Genomic DNA, 15,289 nt, shown 5'->3' with positions numbered 1-15,289 from the left:
AGGTGAACGGTGGTCGTCGAGGGAGCAGCTTCGATCTTCACGGTGCTCGTTGATGAAAGCTTGTGAACGTCCTGGGAAGAAGAGCCATGCGGTGTGCCTCTACAATGAGTGTTCGTTGCCGCAAAGAGTGAATGAAGAACTTTGGGCCAGCAAAGGCGTTGAGTCGTCGGCGCGAACGGGACATGACCACGGCTGGATTCAGTAGATTCATCGGCGACTCTGAGGTCTTCGGGTGGCGGGAAACCCACCGGCGGATTCTCCTTGGTGGTCGGCGGCCTTGACTTTCTTCAGCAGGAAGAAAGTGGTCGACGATGATGAACAAGGAAGTCCTTGGTTCAAATGTTTCTTAGGCAAACAAAAACACGGCGGCTCCGGTCGGTGACAGTGGTCGGTGATGGTGGACGGCTGTCTGGTGCTTCTCTTTGTTCTCCTCGGGGGTCCCCTTCTCAGATCGGCAGCCTTTTGTAGGTCTGTCTACCATGAAGCTTTTGTCAAAGATTAGCTGTTGCACGATGGCCCCTCGTAGCTCGGGGAGAGGTCTCCTTACCAGGTCCTCTCCTGGATCAGTTCTTGAAGACACAGCAGCTTTCAGATTACACGGATAGGGAACAGCGGTTCACCTTCTTCTTCCGGCTCGGCTTCGAGAGTAAGCATCAAGTATCAACTTCCGCTTCTGAACGATTTCTAGCAGTGAGAGGCCCCCAGATATACTAGTTGATCTTCCATTCATTCTGCTGGGTCACACTCAGGCAACGAGTCACTCAGAAGGGCATTCAGGCAGTCAGTCAGCCAATCAAGCGCACAGTGCACTTAGGCCATTCTTCTCCATCCAGACACTCACAAAACAGAATGTGGATTCGGACAAGTACTCTGCCATTCAGCACTACACACTGCATTCATACCAGTTTCGGGCAGGGCTGTCTCAGTCATTGTGTCAAACACCAGATACTAGACACCCATAACACAGAATACGTATTCATCACACACTCCATTCACCCAGGTCCCACCCCTTGGTTGTACCAGCAACATACAGTCGTTGGGAAGGCTCCAGCCCGTCTGGTCAGCACTTCCCCACACTACCATACATGGAACTTCCACCCAACAGCCAGTCAGGGGGAAGGGACAGAGTCAGGGCTTCCCAGGACTTCGGGAAAACCAAGGTAACAAGCAATGGATGGCAAGAGGCTACGGGCATCTTGTCTCCATCAGGAATCCACTGATTCCAATGACAGAGCCTGGGCATCCCAAAATGGAGGACGCTCAGGGCACCTGTCAATTCAGCACAGAGCTTCCACCAGCCCATCCCCTGCTCTGTGGACCACCCACAGGTGCCCAAAAACATACACTACGAGTACAGAGTTGTACTCCCACCCAAGGGTGCCATAAGGGTATCCCTAGGGTCGGTTCACCAAACCAAAAGAGAGAGCTGCACCACCAGGTGTCCCACATGAACTCCTGCGTGGAAAACACGACAGAATATACGTGATAAAAGCACTAAAGGACAAGGATACGGAGGCCCTGTCCCTCCGATCCATTTCCAGCATCACAGGTCTGGTCTCCCAGCTTTGGTCTGGGTGCCCAAGGGTCGACCTTCTAGCTTTCACTGACAGGTACAATTGAGAAGCTTGTCATTTTGGACTTTCAAAAACAGTTGTAGTAGGAGGAGGAGTGGTAGTAGTCAAGGGATAAAGGACTTAAAGCCTGTGTCTAGAGATAAGGTAAGAGGGCTTGGAATACTATGAGCCTGCAATGCTAGGGAGGAAAGAAGGGTTGCCACCTCCCTGGGACTTCAACCATCAAGGAACAAGAAGGTTGAGGCACTCCAGGATCCTGTAAAGCTCGAACAAGGGAGGTTGTGTAACGTCCTGGGTGCTTTAATAACTAAGACATTGTCACCAGTGCTGGTAACCAGGCTGTCACAGCCAGTGGAAATGACACCTACCTGGTGAAGTCTATCTTGACTTTGGTGGTTTTTGATTGTGTTTTCCTGGGTAGGGGAACTTTCAATGTACTCCTTAGCTCATATTCTGTATCTAATCCTTGATAAACCCTTGAACAAAAATATATGGCTTTGTCATTTTTTCCCCACTGTCCGAAACATGACAAATGCGTATGGTCCTCTGCAACTGTGTAGAAAGTATAGCTTGATAAAGCACACTTTAATCTTTCAGAAATAAATCTAGTAAATGTTTCACTCAGTGAAACTCTTAACATAGCTAATACGAAGATCAGCTGTATTTTATCTTTGATGGCCTTACATACAAAGCTGTCGAAGAATCCTCATCAAAACAATGTAATAGTTGGGCATCCTGCTCACAGGATCAGCATAAAAACTGTTCCATTCATTTTGTGTATGTGGGTTAATCTGTTACATCAATGCACACATATATTAAGGTGTAGATACTAAGTGTCATCTAAGGGAACTATTTTATCCTGTTTGATCAGCAGGAGGGCACTTTCTGTAGGCCTAAGGAATTTAAATTAACTAAAGAATCTCACTGTTTATTTAGTTCAATATCATAAAGAAATCTTAATTTTGGCATCTGCACTCGGGTTACCTACTGGAAGGGGGAAAAGATCAGATGTGCTAGAGATTGTTGCTGCCCCATGTTGGAATAAGCCCTCTGTCTTCAAAGAGGGGGTTTCACCTGAACACCTCCCCATCTCAGTCAGTGGCTGCCGTGCAATCCACGCATAGGCTCTGGGTTCTGCCTAATTCTATCTAATTGTTTTTTGATGCCTGGTTCAAGGGAAGGTTTTTAATTGCAAATATTGATATGATATGATAGGTTATTTATAATGTGCTTAATACCCAGAGGTTTCTAAGCGCGGACGCGGGGATCAAACCTGTGCTGTTCCGTGTTGTCTTGCTTCTAAGGCGAGTAAGTACGTGCCTGCTAAATAGATGAAATCAGAAGAAATCCCAATTTCTGATGTTTGTTAATCTGCTTAGAATCACATGTTGTGCATAGTCCGACATCCAGTGGTCACTGCGGAGTATTACATCTTGTTTTTCGAAAGGCGAAAAGGGGACATCGACATAGGCGTGTCTGTAATACTATGCCTATAGTGACATGTAGCGTACCCAAAATTGCTCACGTGTCGAGGTCCCTCAGATTGCTTTTTTTTCCGCCCAGAATACTGGTCGCCTTATGCGGAGCTCGTAAGAGACATTGCCATTACCATTTATTCGACCCTTGGTCAATTTGTCAGTTATCGTTAATCCAACCGCCTTCAGCCCTCTTTTGACGGCTAAGCAACTTCCCCGCCGAGTCAAGATCTTCGACGTCGGTGGTTTCGACTGAGGCGATTCTATCGGCGCTGCCGAACACGTGGCCCGGCCTCGCCGGACTACACAGTAGGGAGAGTGGGGGTTGGTGTGGACATTTCTGCTTTATTCTAGAATGCCTTTCCCTTTCTCCCCCTTTTCCTTCGGGGTCGTTATCACTTATTACATCCTCAGCTATGGAGAGGACTCCTTTTAGATTTTGCCCTCGTTGTAACGGCAAATTCACGTGAAAGGATAAGCATAAGCGGTGTAACCGCTGCTTACCCCTCAACCACAAACTTTGAAGGACCGCAGGGTCAAGCGGTGGCCAGCCTACACTATGTCGAAGGCTGATTCCTCACCCGCAGCGGCTGCCGCCGAATGTGACGAGGGGGATAGTGATATCGCTACCTCCGTATCGGAGGTTGTCGACCTCTCTAAGGAGCGCTCCCGCTCCTCTGCGTCAGTCCCCGGCCCCGAAAAGTTCAGCTCACGTCCTACTTATGGGGATGTACACCCCGGCAACGCTGACGCACTTGAAAAAGTAAAATCTAAACACACAACCCACGCCCATTCCTCGAGTAAGTCGAAGAAGGCGCCAACGGAGACGCCGAATCTACCGGCAGCATCCGCCGACCGTAAGGGTCGCCAGCCCTCCCCGCAGCTGCATGCGCGCCTAGCGACTGGGCCGTCTGCAACTAAGAGCGCTACCACCAAAACCTCTGGCGAAATGCCTCATAAGAGAGCGTCCGTCGACGATAAGGTTCCGGCACCGCCGAAAACCATTCACGACCAGTCCTCGACGGACAAACTAGACATGGAGAGCATATCTAGAATAGTCTCCTCTGATGCTCAGAAACGGACGGCGATACCCGCTCACAAGGTCCGAGAGATGCCAAAATCTACAGAGGGTACGCCAGAACCTCTCCCCACGTCAAAAGGAAGACCTAGAGATACATCCCCAGTGTCGGGCCCACAAGAAGGGTTCTCAGAGGGCGACGTGAGCATATCCTCCATGCTATGGGAGAGATCTCGACGCCTAGAGGTGGAGGAGCAGACCTTTCCACCACTAGACCGTTCAGGGTTATCCCAGTGGACTAGGGAAAGATTTGAATCGTGCATGGACAGACTAGATAGGTTTGTGTCCACCTCTGAACACGTTATACCCAAAAAGGCCAAGAGAGGTACTCCATGAAGACCCTAGGGCCAAATATCCAAGACTCTTGGGCCCACTTGAGGAGGAAATTGATACATATGACCTCACTGAAGAGGACCCACATTTTCAGGAAGATGAAGAATTCCTAAATACTGAGGATCTACAAGACCCTGTAGGGGACTTTGAAGAAGACCCAGACATATGTGAACCACAGCCCTGGCAGTCTCCAGGGGCGTCAACAGACCCTGATGTTTTGGATCTGCCCTCTCCTCAGACCACACCGGTCAGGAACCCATCACCTGTGGATGATCAACCCACTTTCAATGCAATGCAATGCAAAGCGGCAGTATATTTTGAAATTGAGACAGTGAAAATTACCCCAAAAGTAGATTTTTTGGAGATAATAATTAAGGCAAACCACCTACTAGCCAAGCCATACCCCTTCTTGCCTCAGTCAAGAGACGCCTCGTTCCCTCTTTATCCACACCTGCATTGGTTAGAGGGGTCAAACCAAGAATAGAGAAGCTTTTTAGCCCCTCACTGTCGGATCCCTTATATATCAGGGGTCACGCCATACCTGATTCCCTGGTAGTAACCACCACGAGGAAAAGGGCGGGGGTTCCTCTATCTACTAGCGAAGCACCCCCAGACAAGGAGGGAAAGAAACTTTATGCCTTGGGAAAAAGGATTATATCCTCGGCAGCTTTCTCCAAGCGGATTGCCAACAACAATACTTTGTTGGCAAGCTAAGTTGATGCCTAATGGGGATTGTTGCGCGAAGGCCTACAAGAAGCCCCTGAGCCCTTGCAAACCCGCTTGTTAGCCATTGTGACAGAAGGTACTCAGGTAAACCAAAGCGTCATCAAGACCACCTTAGATGCTGCGGAAACGGCTGGCCGGTCACTAGTCCAGGGTGTACTTCTTAAGCGTCATGCTTGGCTCAGAAACACAGGTTTCAAGTCAGAAACCCAGGCGTACCTCATCAACAAACCCCTTGAAGACTCAAACTTGTTTGGCAAGGCGGTTGATGGCGCACTGGAAACAGCTAAGAAGGAACACAAAACTCTAAGGAATCTGGACCAAATTACAAGACCTCCTAATAAGCGAAGTTACAGCAACAGGTGCTTTTTTCGTGGCCAACGACAAAATCAACAACAATACTCCTCAGCCGGCAACTGGTCCTCCCCTCAGGGAACCAGTGGACAGTATGCTCAGAGAGCACAACATTGTGGCAAGGGAAGAGGTCGGGCTCCACTCCCAGAGGCTCCCCGGCTACCAACACCAAATGACCCGAAAGTTCGGGTCCCCTGCCATGCATCTCCGGTCGGGGCCGGTTAACATCATTCCTACAAGCATGGGAGGGAATTACCACAGACCACTGCGTACTGTCAACAATAGCCCACGGTTACTGCATCAAATTCAGTCGGTCCCCTACATTCAGACCCCCAAGGGGAAGACGCCTATCACCGGAACACCTCTCCATCCTTCTTCAGGAAGTCGAACTGCTGCTGGAAAAAGGAGCAATAGAGGTCATGCCTCTATCCCAGGCAAAGGAGGGTATTTATTCAGTGTACTTCCTTGTACCCAAAAAGGATTTAACCATGCGCCCTGTACTAGATCTGCGCCCAGCAAACAAATTCGTAAAACCTCAGAAGTTTCGTATGGTGACTTTGCAGGAGGTAATCCCCCTGCTCACACAAGATGCATACTTTCATATTTCAATGTTGCCAGCGCACAGGAAATACCTAAGGTTCATGATAGAAGGCAAACGGTATCAGTTCAAAGTGCTACCCTTCGGCATAGCCTCAGCGCCAAGGGTATTCATGAAGGTACTGGCAGTGGCAGCGTGTTAGGGCCCAAGGGCTAGAATCAGCAGTGGTGGCTTGACACATTGTGATGCAATTAAGTCTTTCTGACAATATACCCCTCAAGAGTACAAAAGGACAGATTGAGGTGGGTATTGCCCGAAAATATTGGTACACCCTGGTACACAGACAGCTGGCTGCAAGAGAAATTAACCCAGTATTAACATGTGACTCAAGACAATGAAATATCTAAGCAAGGTGATGAGCAGATACTCACAAGCAAGAAAAGTAGACTAGGACTGAATAGTTCCAAGCTAGATTGGTGAGTAGCCTGAAACAAGAGAGGTAACTATTACCATGAGCAGAGGATAGCAAAACAAAGGAAGAACCAGATAGTAGTGTGCTTACCAATAAGTGGTCTGGATGGATTCTGTAGATGAAATTGTAGGAATGGAGTGGTAGTCCTGGGAACACAATGTCTTGTTTCCTATTCCCGACGGCACGAGGACGCCTAACGAGTCTCTGATCCTTGTACGGTTGCGCTAAGTCCTTTGATCCTTGCGCCAATGCGCTATTGTCCTTTAAGTTCCTTAGAGTCTTTGAGCTGTAAGCCATGGTTGGAGTTGAAGCAGTCCAATAGCCGGCCTGTTTTGGCAACCAGCAGGTAAGACGTGAGAAATGAGACAAATGCAGTCTGCGGACATTCCGGGTTTGCAGCAAGCAGGTAAGACGTGAGGAATAAGACAAATGCAGTCTGTGGACGTTCCGGTTTGGCAATAAGCAGGTAAGACGTGCAGAGATGAGGCAAATGCAATCCGTGGACGTTCCGGGTTGGCAGCAAGCAGGTAAGATGTGACGGATGAGACGAATGCAGTCCGTGGACGTTCTGGGTTGGCAGCAGGCAGGTAAGACGTGAGGGATGAGACAAATGCAGTCCGTGGACGTTCCGGGTTGGCAGCAAGCAGGTAAGACGTGCAGGGATGAGGTGAATGCAGTCTGTGGCCGTTCCGAGTTTAGCAATGAGCAGGTAAGTAGCAAGAACGAGGCAAGAAAGAAGACAGAGCAGACCAGAGGTTCAAAGGACTTGAGAACAAGATAGCAAGATTCATAGCTTTGAAATTACAAATTCAGAAGCACCGCTGTGCGCGGGGGCAGAGCTTAAATACAGATCAGCTGACTGCACGCACAACACGCTGCCATAGGCCTGCGCACCTATGTGAATGCAAAGGGTGCCAGCGCCTCCAAGGCAACATATAGCGTTCTCAGAAGGGATGCGTACACAATGATGAACCAGGGTTCTGAGGTGAACGTAAATGGTCATATCTACTGGGAATTCGGGAACATTTCTTCCTGTGTGAGACCGCTGCATGACCAGACAAAGAGGAACCTAATGGAACCCCGACACAGTGGCACACCTGCGCAGGTTGTCCATTCCGGTCTACCCTTACCTCGACGACAGGCTCATAACAGGGGATTCTTACGAAACATGCTTCTCAAATACCCAAAAGACTGTAGACCTTTTGTTCCCCCTGGGCTCCTCCATCAATGAGAAGAAGTCCAGTCTAGCCCCCAGCCAAGTCAAGCAATTCCTAGGGGCTCTAATTCGAACAAAGGACGGCCTCGTCTTCCCCTCCAATGAGAGGGTCCAAAACATGCTGTTTCAGATCCCTCAATATGTAGCCGGTCGAGAGGTGACGGTATTCAAAGCCATGCCATTGCTAAGAATGATGGCGTCATGTATTTATTTGGTACCTCATGCGCGCCTGCGCATGCGTCCGATGCAAGTGTGGCTCAACAGCCAGTGGTGTCAGGCAAGCGGACAATGGGACGATCTAGTGGTGGTCTTGCAGGCCTTGGTTCTCTCGCTGCGATGGTGGTCAAAGGAAAACCTTGTGTTGGGGAAACCATTCGCCACCCCCACAGTGGAAGCCACTCTAACCACAGACGCATCCCTCACAGGATGGGGGGGGCTCACCTGTCCCATCAGACTGCACACAGAGTTTGGACTCTGAGTGTGGCGTCCAAACACATAAACCTGCTGGAACTGCTGGCGGTCTTCAAAGTACTGAAGGCTTTCCAGACAAATACAAAGGAAAACAGTGCTGATCCTTACAGACAGCACCACGGCCATGTACTACCTGAACAAGCAAGGGGGCACTCACTGTCCAGGACTGTCCAAGCTGTCCCAGAACATCTGGAAGTGGGCTCTCAAACACAACATGTTCCTGTTATCTCAACATGTACCAGGGGAACTCAATCTTCTGGCAGACGGACTCAGCAGAGACTTCCCTCAACAAGATAGTGCACAAGATGCACCGGGAACCAGTTACCATGATACTGGTTGCCCCCATGTGGGCCCGCCAACCCTGGTTCGCTCATCTGATGGAGATGTCACTGTCTCCTCCAGTGAAACTACCCTGCCCGTACCATGTTGTCACAGGACAGGGGCCAACGCTGCACTCATGCCCACAGACCCTGAACCTGGCAGCCTGGCTCCTGAGGTCATATAATTTGGACATTTGCAGCTCCCACAGAGATGCATGGACATTCTCAGAGAGGCAAGGAAACTGAACACTCGTTACTGCTACTCTAGCAAGTGGAAACGGTTCGTCATCTGATGTAAATCAAAGAGCATCAACCCCGTTGACTGCTCTCCCACACAAATTGTTCTAAACCTGACTCACTTGTTGGACTCAGGTTTGGTATTTAATTCTATTAAAGTTCACCTAGTTGCACTCTCCGCCTACACTACTTCTCAACATAAGGTGTCATGGTGGAAAGTTCCAGTTATTAAAGCCTTCCTGGAGGGAGTGAAAAGAATTCACCCTCCTGTATCTAACCAAGCTCCCGGATGGGACCTGAATGTTGTACTAACCAGGCTAATGGGCTCCCCCTTCGAGCCCCTGCATAAAGCAACCCTTAAAGATCTCACTCTTAAGACTGCTTTCTTGATAGCTATCGCCTCCATTAGGAGAGTGAGTGAACTACAAACGCTCTCTATAATAGATCCCTTTGTAACAGTTCACAAAGATAAGGCGGTTCTACGCACAAACCCTAGGTTTGAACCGAAGTTCATTTCAAAATTTCATGTCAACCAGTCTATAGAACTACCAACGTTCTTTCAGAACCCATCAAACTTGGGAATAAAGAGCCTGCACACTCTTGATGTGCGCAGAGCGGTCATGTTCTATATGGAAAGAACTAGACCATTGAGAAAGACTAATCAGTTCTTTGTCTCAGTGTTGGCAGGAAGAGAAGGAGATGCAGTTTCCAAATCCACTATATCTAGATGGATTGTCCAGTGCATCACTCTCTGTTACACTCTTGCTAAGAGAGAACTGCCCTTCAAGCCTAGAGCACACTCTACTCGAGGCACTGGGGCATCCATAGAATTCATTGCAAATGTTCCCCTTGAGTCCATTTGCAAGGCTGCAACCTGGAGTTCTGTACACACCTTTACAAAACACTATTGTCTAGATGCCCATTCTAGATCTGATTCCCAGGTGGGACAAGCAGTACTAAGACATCTTTTCTCTACTTTTCCTTCTCACAACCCACCTCCAACTCCGGGTACTGCTCGCTAGTCTATGCACAGCATGTGATTCTAAGCAGCAGGGGTGTTGCTAGGTCTGGAAAAGATCAGGGGCTAAGATAATGTCGGGACGGGCGGGACTGGGGGCTAGCTAGCATTTTGGTTGTAGCGCCTGAGCTTCTATCCGGGGCTACAACCAAAAGACCCTGGCTATAGCCACCTTAGCCCCCCCCTAGCAACGCCTCTGCTAAGCAGATTAACAAACATCAGAAGACATGCATTACTTACCGTAAAAGCATTTCTGATGGTTGTATCTGCTTAGATTCACATGCGCCCACCCTTCCTCCCCGCTCGGATGGTAGGAATATAGACGTTTTAACACTTCTTCATTTCTCTTTTTTCTATACTCACTCACGTTAGTCATAAGGTTCCCTCATGGCAGAAAAAATACAAACAGAGGGACCTCGATGCGTGAGGGATTTTGGGTACACTACACGTAACTATAGGGATAGTATTACAGACACACCTATGTTGACGTCCCCTTTTTGACTTTCGAAAAACAAGATGCAATACTCTGCAGAGACCGCTGGATGTCGGACTATGCACAGCATGTGAATCTAAGCAGATACAACCATCAGAAATGCTTTTACGGTAAGTAATGCATGTCATCCAATCCTATTTTCGAGTGCACAGCAGCACACTGCTGCTCGGAATCCGATGCCTACCAAGATGCACAGGCAGGCCCGAGGGAGTACATGCTTGGTACATCCTCTGCACGGAACCACTTGCTAAACAGTGAAACACGGGTCACTCTATTGCAGATGAATGATGCACAGGAAGACACTGCTTCATTCTACCGCTGGTTTTGCAGCTTGCTTCACACGATTCAAGAGCCCTCTGTTTGGTGATCACATGGGACAAACGTGCTGGCCTCGACGTATAAACGTTCATAAGAGCCACCAGAGAATGTATGTAGTTTTCTGGCTCATTATGACGGTTGCTTTCAGTCCTTGTCTCGGTTGATCTCCAAAAGTTATTTTCTACAATTTTTTTCCTGTAGCAAAACATCATATTTTATAAGCATACACAGAATGTAAAAATGTAACCGGGACCTCTCTTCAAAATGAATGTTACGGTAAGTGGCTCGTTCTGTATGTGAAAGGCACAGACTTCAGGCAGTACGCCATGAAGCCTCCATTTCATGTCACATGGTCCGGGCGCTTTTGAGGCATGTTCCCTGAATTCAGTGCTCTAATTGAATTTCAGCTGGCAATGAGTCATTTGAAAAGCCCATGATTGACTTGGGACATTGCTTACTGCCCATTAAAATGTAACAGACAATATTTGTATCTGCCAGTAGTTAAGAGCTATGTTAAACGAGCCAATTTCCCCTTGGGGTATTTCCAAGAACAACACCATGTGTGATTTGCTGCACTGAAGTTTAAACACGTCACAATAACACACATTACATTTAATTTGGAGCTGTGTTTTAAACCATGTGCTGTGCCAGACTTGAGAGAAATCATGCATTCATTGTGTGTGTAGATGCGCAATTATCTCTTTCATGCTTTCTTGACATGTTCTTGTGTTGGCAGCAGGACTGGTTGCAACATGCCCACCTGCTCCCGAGGCCAAGAATAAAGACGATGCACGTTCCACGCAAGAGCCAGAACCTGCAGGAAGAGCCCAAGGTCAGTGACAATCATACAGCATACAATGCGGACATCATTGCACACCGTATCAACCAAGACATGTCCCCTTAATCTATTCCGGGTTCACCCTCCAGCCCCTTCACCAAACACTGGAATAAATCACTCTCATCCCATCCCGTCCAACTCTCTCCACTTCCAGCTTAAAGCTTGGTGTGAAAAGATAACTTGGGACAGGACTTGGTAAACTAGCAATGCTCCAAATTATAAAGGAATTAACTGGAGTTAAGTTGTTGCCATTATTATGTTGTACAGCCAGGACATTTGATGAAAATAATGATTATGGTCATTGTAACCCACACCAACAATACTCTATCCTGGAAGTAGACAGTTTTTCTACTTAAATCGTATCATATAGGTTAGAGACTGGATTTGAATTCAGTATAGCAATATATGGTAAAACACAATTATTTGCGCACATTTACACAGTCACAGGGCCTCATTAAAATGTTGCCGGTGCAATAACAATGGTACCGGTTAGCTTGCTGGTACCGTTGTTACCGGACTGGCAAACTACAAGGTCTGCTCGCAAGTGCCGGTCAGCCCGGCAGGCCTGACCTGCCTGGCGGAACCGGACCCACGAGCAGCCCTACACGGTAGCGCCAGCACCGTTATTAACGGCGCTGGTGCTACCGGCCTCCCCATTCCCATTGAGTTCTATGGGACTCAATGGGAATGGGGAGTCATTTTTGCCGGCACCTGGCAAAGGGGAATTACCAGGTCTGCCGGGGACGGAATGCCCCGGTACATCCCCATTGCCGTGTGCCGGTTAAGCACAGTATCTAAAGCAGATCTTAGTCATAGCCAGTTAAATACTGGGGCTTAGTTTTTCCATTTAAACAGGGCGGAACTATTGCATGCAGTATACCAGTAACGGAGGTCCATTAGGGGTTATCATAAAAATATGTTTTTTTACTATATATGTTTTAGTCGTCGAAATCCTTTCTATAATACCTAGCATATCAAACAGCAAATCACAAAGGGCAAGTGCATGAACTAAATGTGTTTACCATCACATCTGTGATTGCAAAAGGTTGTAGTATAATATCAGCTTGATGGCAATTCTGGCGTCATGGTATTCCGGGAAAATCATTTTAGATTAGTGTGCCTAAAAAGTAGGTTTCGGGTAGTGTAATTGTAGAGAATACAATGGTTTTGATTCAGAAAGACCATTTTCTCTTTTTAATGATTCTGATTAATTGGTTATAATTACCCTTTATTTGATCAAATATGTATTTCTATTATTCTTTGTTCTTGGGATGCGAGGAGCGCAGCCATACCCACAGCCTTTCACACCCACATCCACCACTCGTCTTATATAGAGTGATATATTCTTTTTTAATTTTTTTGTTTTTCCTTCCTGCTTAATCACTAAGAAAATTCCTCAAAGTTGGATTTGTCATTCAGAATTCATCAAATGAGTAAAATGTTTATTATACTTGTTTTTGCAAAAGTATAAACACTTTCCATAAAAGTAAAACAATGTACAAATGTTCCTAAAAATAATAGCATACTGAAACATAAAATAACACTATATATATCTATACATAGCATAGTGCAATTTAAATGTACAATTACACTACCTTATTTCGTTCATATGTTATGATGAATCTGTAAGATGGGATGGGAAATGTAATGCTGACATTGGCTGCATAGCTTGTTTTCAACAGAGCAGGGGTCAGCAACCTTTGGTTCTCCAGATGTTTTGGAATAAAACTGCACTAGACATAGCCAGCATAATCAATGGTTGTAGTCCAAAACATCTGGAGACCAGCAGATTGCAGACAACTGCAATAAAGGAATATCGCCGCTCAGTTGACCAAAGTGTTTGAATAAGTCAATAGTCACATCATCACAAACACAATTACATTTGTCATCCACTCTATTGGTCCTTTAACTGTTGCTACTGAAAGTTTAATGATGCCGTGGGTGGGCGTGGTAGCCAATAAAGTAGTTTGGAACACTGGCTGAATCTCATAATACACGTTCTGAGCAAGCCCAGAGCTGCTTGCGCCCACCCGCTATCTTCCCGCTACCTTCATGCCTCTCCCCAGCGTCCCTGCACCTTCCACCATTCCCCACCACTTCCTACTTACCAGTAAGCTTTGCAGCGCCACCCGTCGCACCTCTCACACCCTGACCCGCAACGGTCAGAGACTTGCTTCTATTTCCATGGTGGCCATGTTGGTTGAGTATTTATCTCAAATGACGGGTCGCATGCTTGTTTCACATGATGGGTTGCATGCTTGTTGCGGCTCATTATTTGAAACAAATACATTGCTATTAGTTTCCCAGGACATTTCCCAGGGGTGCTAATTGCAATAATACCCGGCTTCCTGGAGCTGTACTAGGTATTAAAACCTCAGGGACCCCTGTTAATGGGCCTGCTATATTGCTAAATTCATATGTAATCTTAGAATAGTCAGCCTTGCACTATTAAAAATAGACCATCTCGGGTGACCTTCTCACGTAGTCCAAAATAATTGCTATAAGTAGATACAAAAGGACTATTCATCAAATCCACTACTACTATAGGCTATGGCCAAAACGCATATCAATTTTAGTCAACTCCCCTTCCTTACAAACTTGCTAGCTGCCCCTATTAAAATTGGCTCTTGGCCTACTATGAAAATGTGGGGTGTCCACCTAGAGACCAACTTTCTAAACTTAGGAACCTATCTCAATAGCTAATGTAACCAACATGACAGGACTCGCATACAGCTAAGAAACACAAACAAAGTTTCCGCACATATGTTTATGCATAAAGTGTCAAATATCATTGAAAGGAGAGAACAATTGGTTTGGCTTAAATATATTGGAGTTATCCACATGTCAGTCAATCTATTCATTCATGCAGTACCCAATTGCTCACATGTGTGTTGATGAAGGTTGCAAGCATTGGGCATGTATGGCAGACTTACATTTTGGTGATGGTTGCAGTCAAACCAAACCTGTGCTCACCTCTCTTTGAAGCATCAACTTTGCACGTGGCGCATTAAAAAACACCAACTCAATTTCCTCTCCAATGGCAACCCACAATCACTGCTGTGGGGAGAAACTCTCCCCTGGACCCCTTTTCCTTGATTTATGGAAAGTAATGCACCTTGAGGTTGGGATTAGACATTGTGATATAGGTAGGGATCGTGAGTGTTTAATGAATTGTCCGAAGGATCCTGATAAGTATAATTTAGGTGCCATTTTTCAATTTGATTAATTGAGTCATGGATAAAATCCAATGAAGCTATGGTGAACAAAAATAAAGAATTAGGGTTCCACCACATAAAAAAAATCACATATTGACCTCAATTCTTTATTTTGTTTTCACAAAGCTTGTCAGTAGGCATGGGTTTACCCCCACTCTGCGGTGTCCTTTTATTATGATCCTTTTTGCTAAATTCTTGTACCATTTAGGCTGGCTAGGCTGTTTTATCTTTGTTGAGCTTATTTCGATTTTACTTTCATATTTGATGTATGATTATTTACCGTTTCATGATTTGCCCTTAAGTACCTTGTAAGCCTCTTGTAGATTTTCGCAGCGCCTAATTTCTTTTTTACTTCATTACTTTGTGGTTCTTTCTAGCGATGCAAAACATCTGTTAGTGTTACTTCATTTATATTCCCCCTAAGAATTTTTCAGGCCTGGTAAGGAAGCAGTTTTACGCCAAGAGGCAGTTTATCAAAGACCATATGCTGAGCGCTCCGTGCCAGCTTTACTTAGAGCAGATTTCAAAACGGTCACCTTTTTGCTATTACCATGAAGTGTGCTGTATTGAAGCACATTTTGTAAATATCATTTGTCATTTGTATAGCACCTTTTCC

At 46.5% G+C, this 15,289-nt stretch overlaps 1 protein-coding gene across 4 annotated transcripts in view; it reads left to right on the top strand.

The window, feature by feature from the left end:
• LOC138582147 (zinc finger protein interacting with ribonucleoprotein K-like) overlaps positions 1 to 15,289 on the top strand; it is a 205,258-nt gene that overhangs the window by 158,175 nt on the left and 31,794 nt on the right. For 3 of the 4 annotated variants that reach the window (XM_069653175.1, XM_069653172.1, XM_069653173.1), the window contains one exon: positions 11,357 to 11,452. In XM_069653175.1, coding sequence (XP_069509276.1) covers positions 11,357 to 11,452 — 96 coding nt within the window. The remainder of the gene's footprint in view (positions 1 to 11,356; positions 11,453 to 15,289) is intronic. The other variant, XM_069653174.1, reaches the window with a different exon arrangement.

The sequence above is a fragment of the Ambystoma mexicanum genome, chromosome 3q (assembly GCF_040938575.1).
Source record: "Ambystoma mexicanum isolate Mex_15411 chromosome 3q, UKY_AmexF1_1, whole genome shotgun sequence".
Classification (NCBI taxonomy): domain Eukaryota; kingdom Metazoa; phylum Chordata; class Amphibia; order Caudata; family Ambystomatidae; genus Ambystoma; species Ambystoma mexicanum.
Note: the sequence above shows the minus strand (reverse complement) of the source record. Positions and strands in the feature narration are given on the sequence as shown.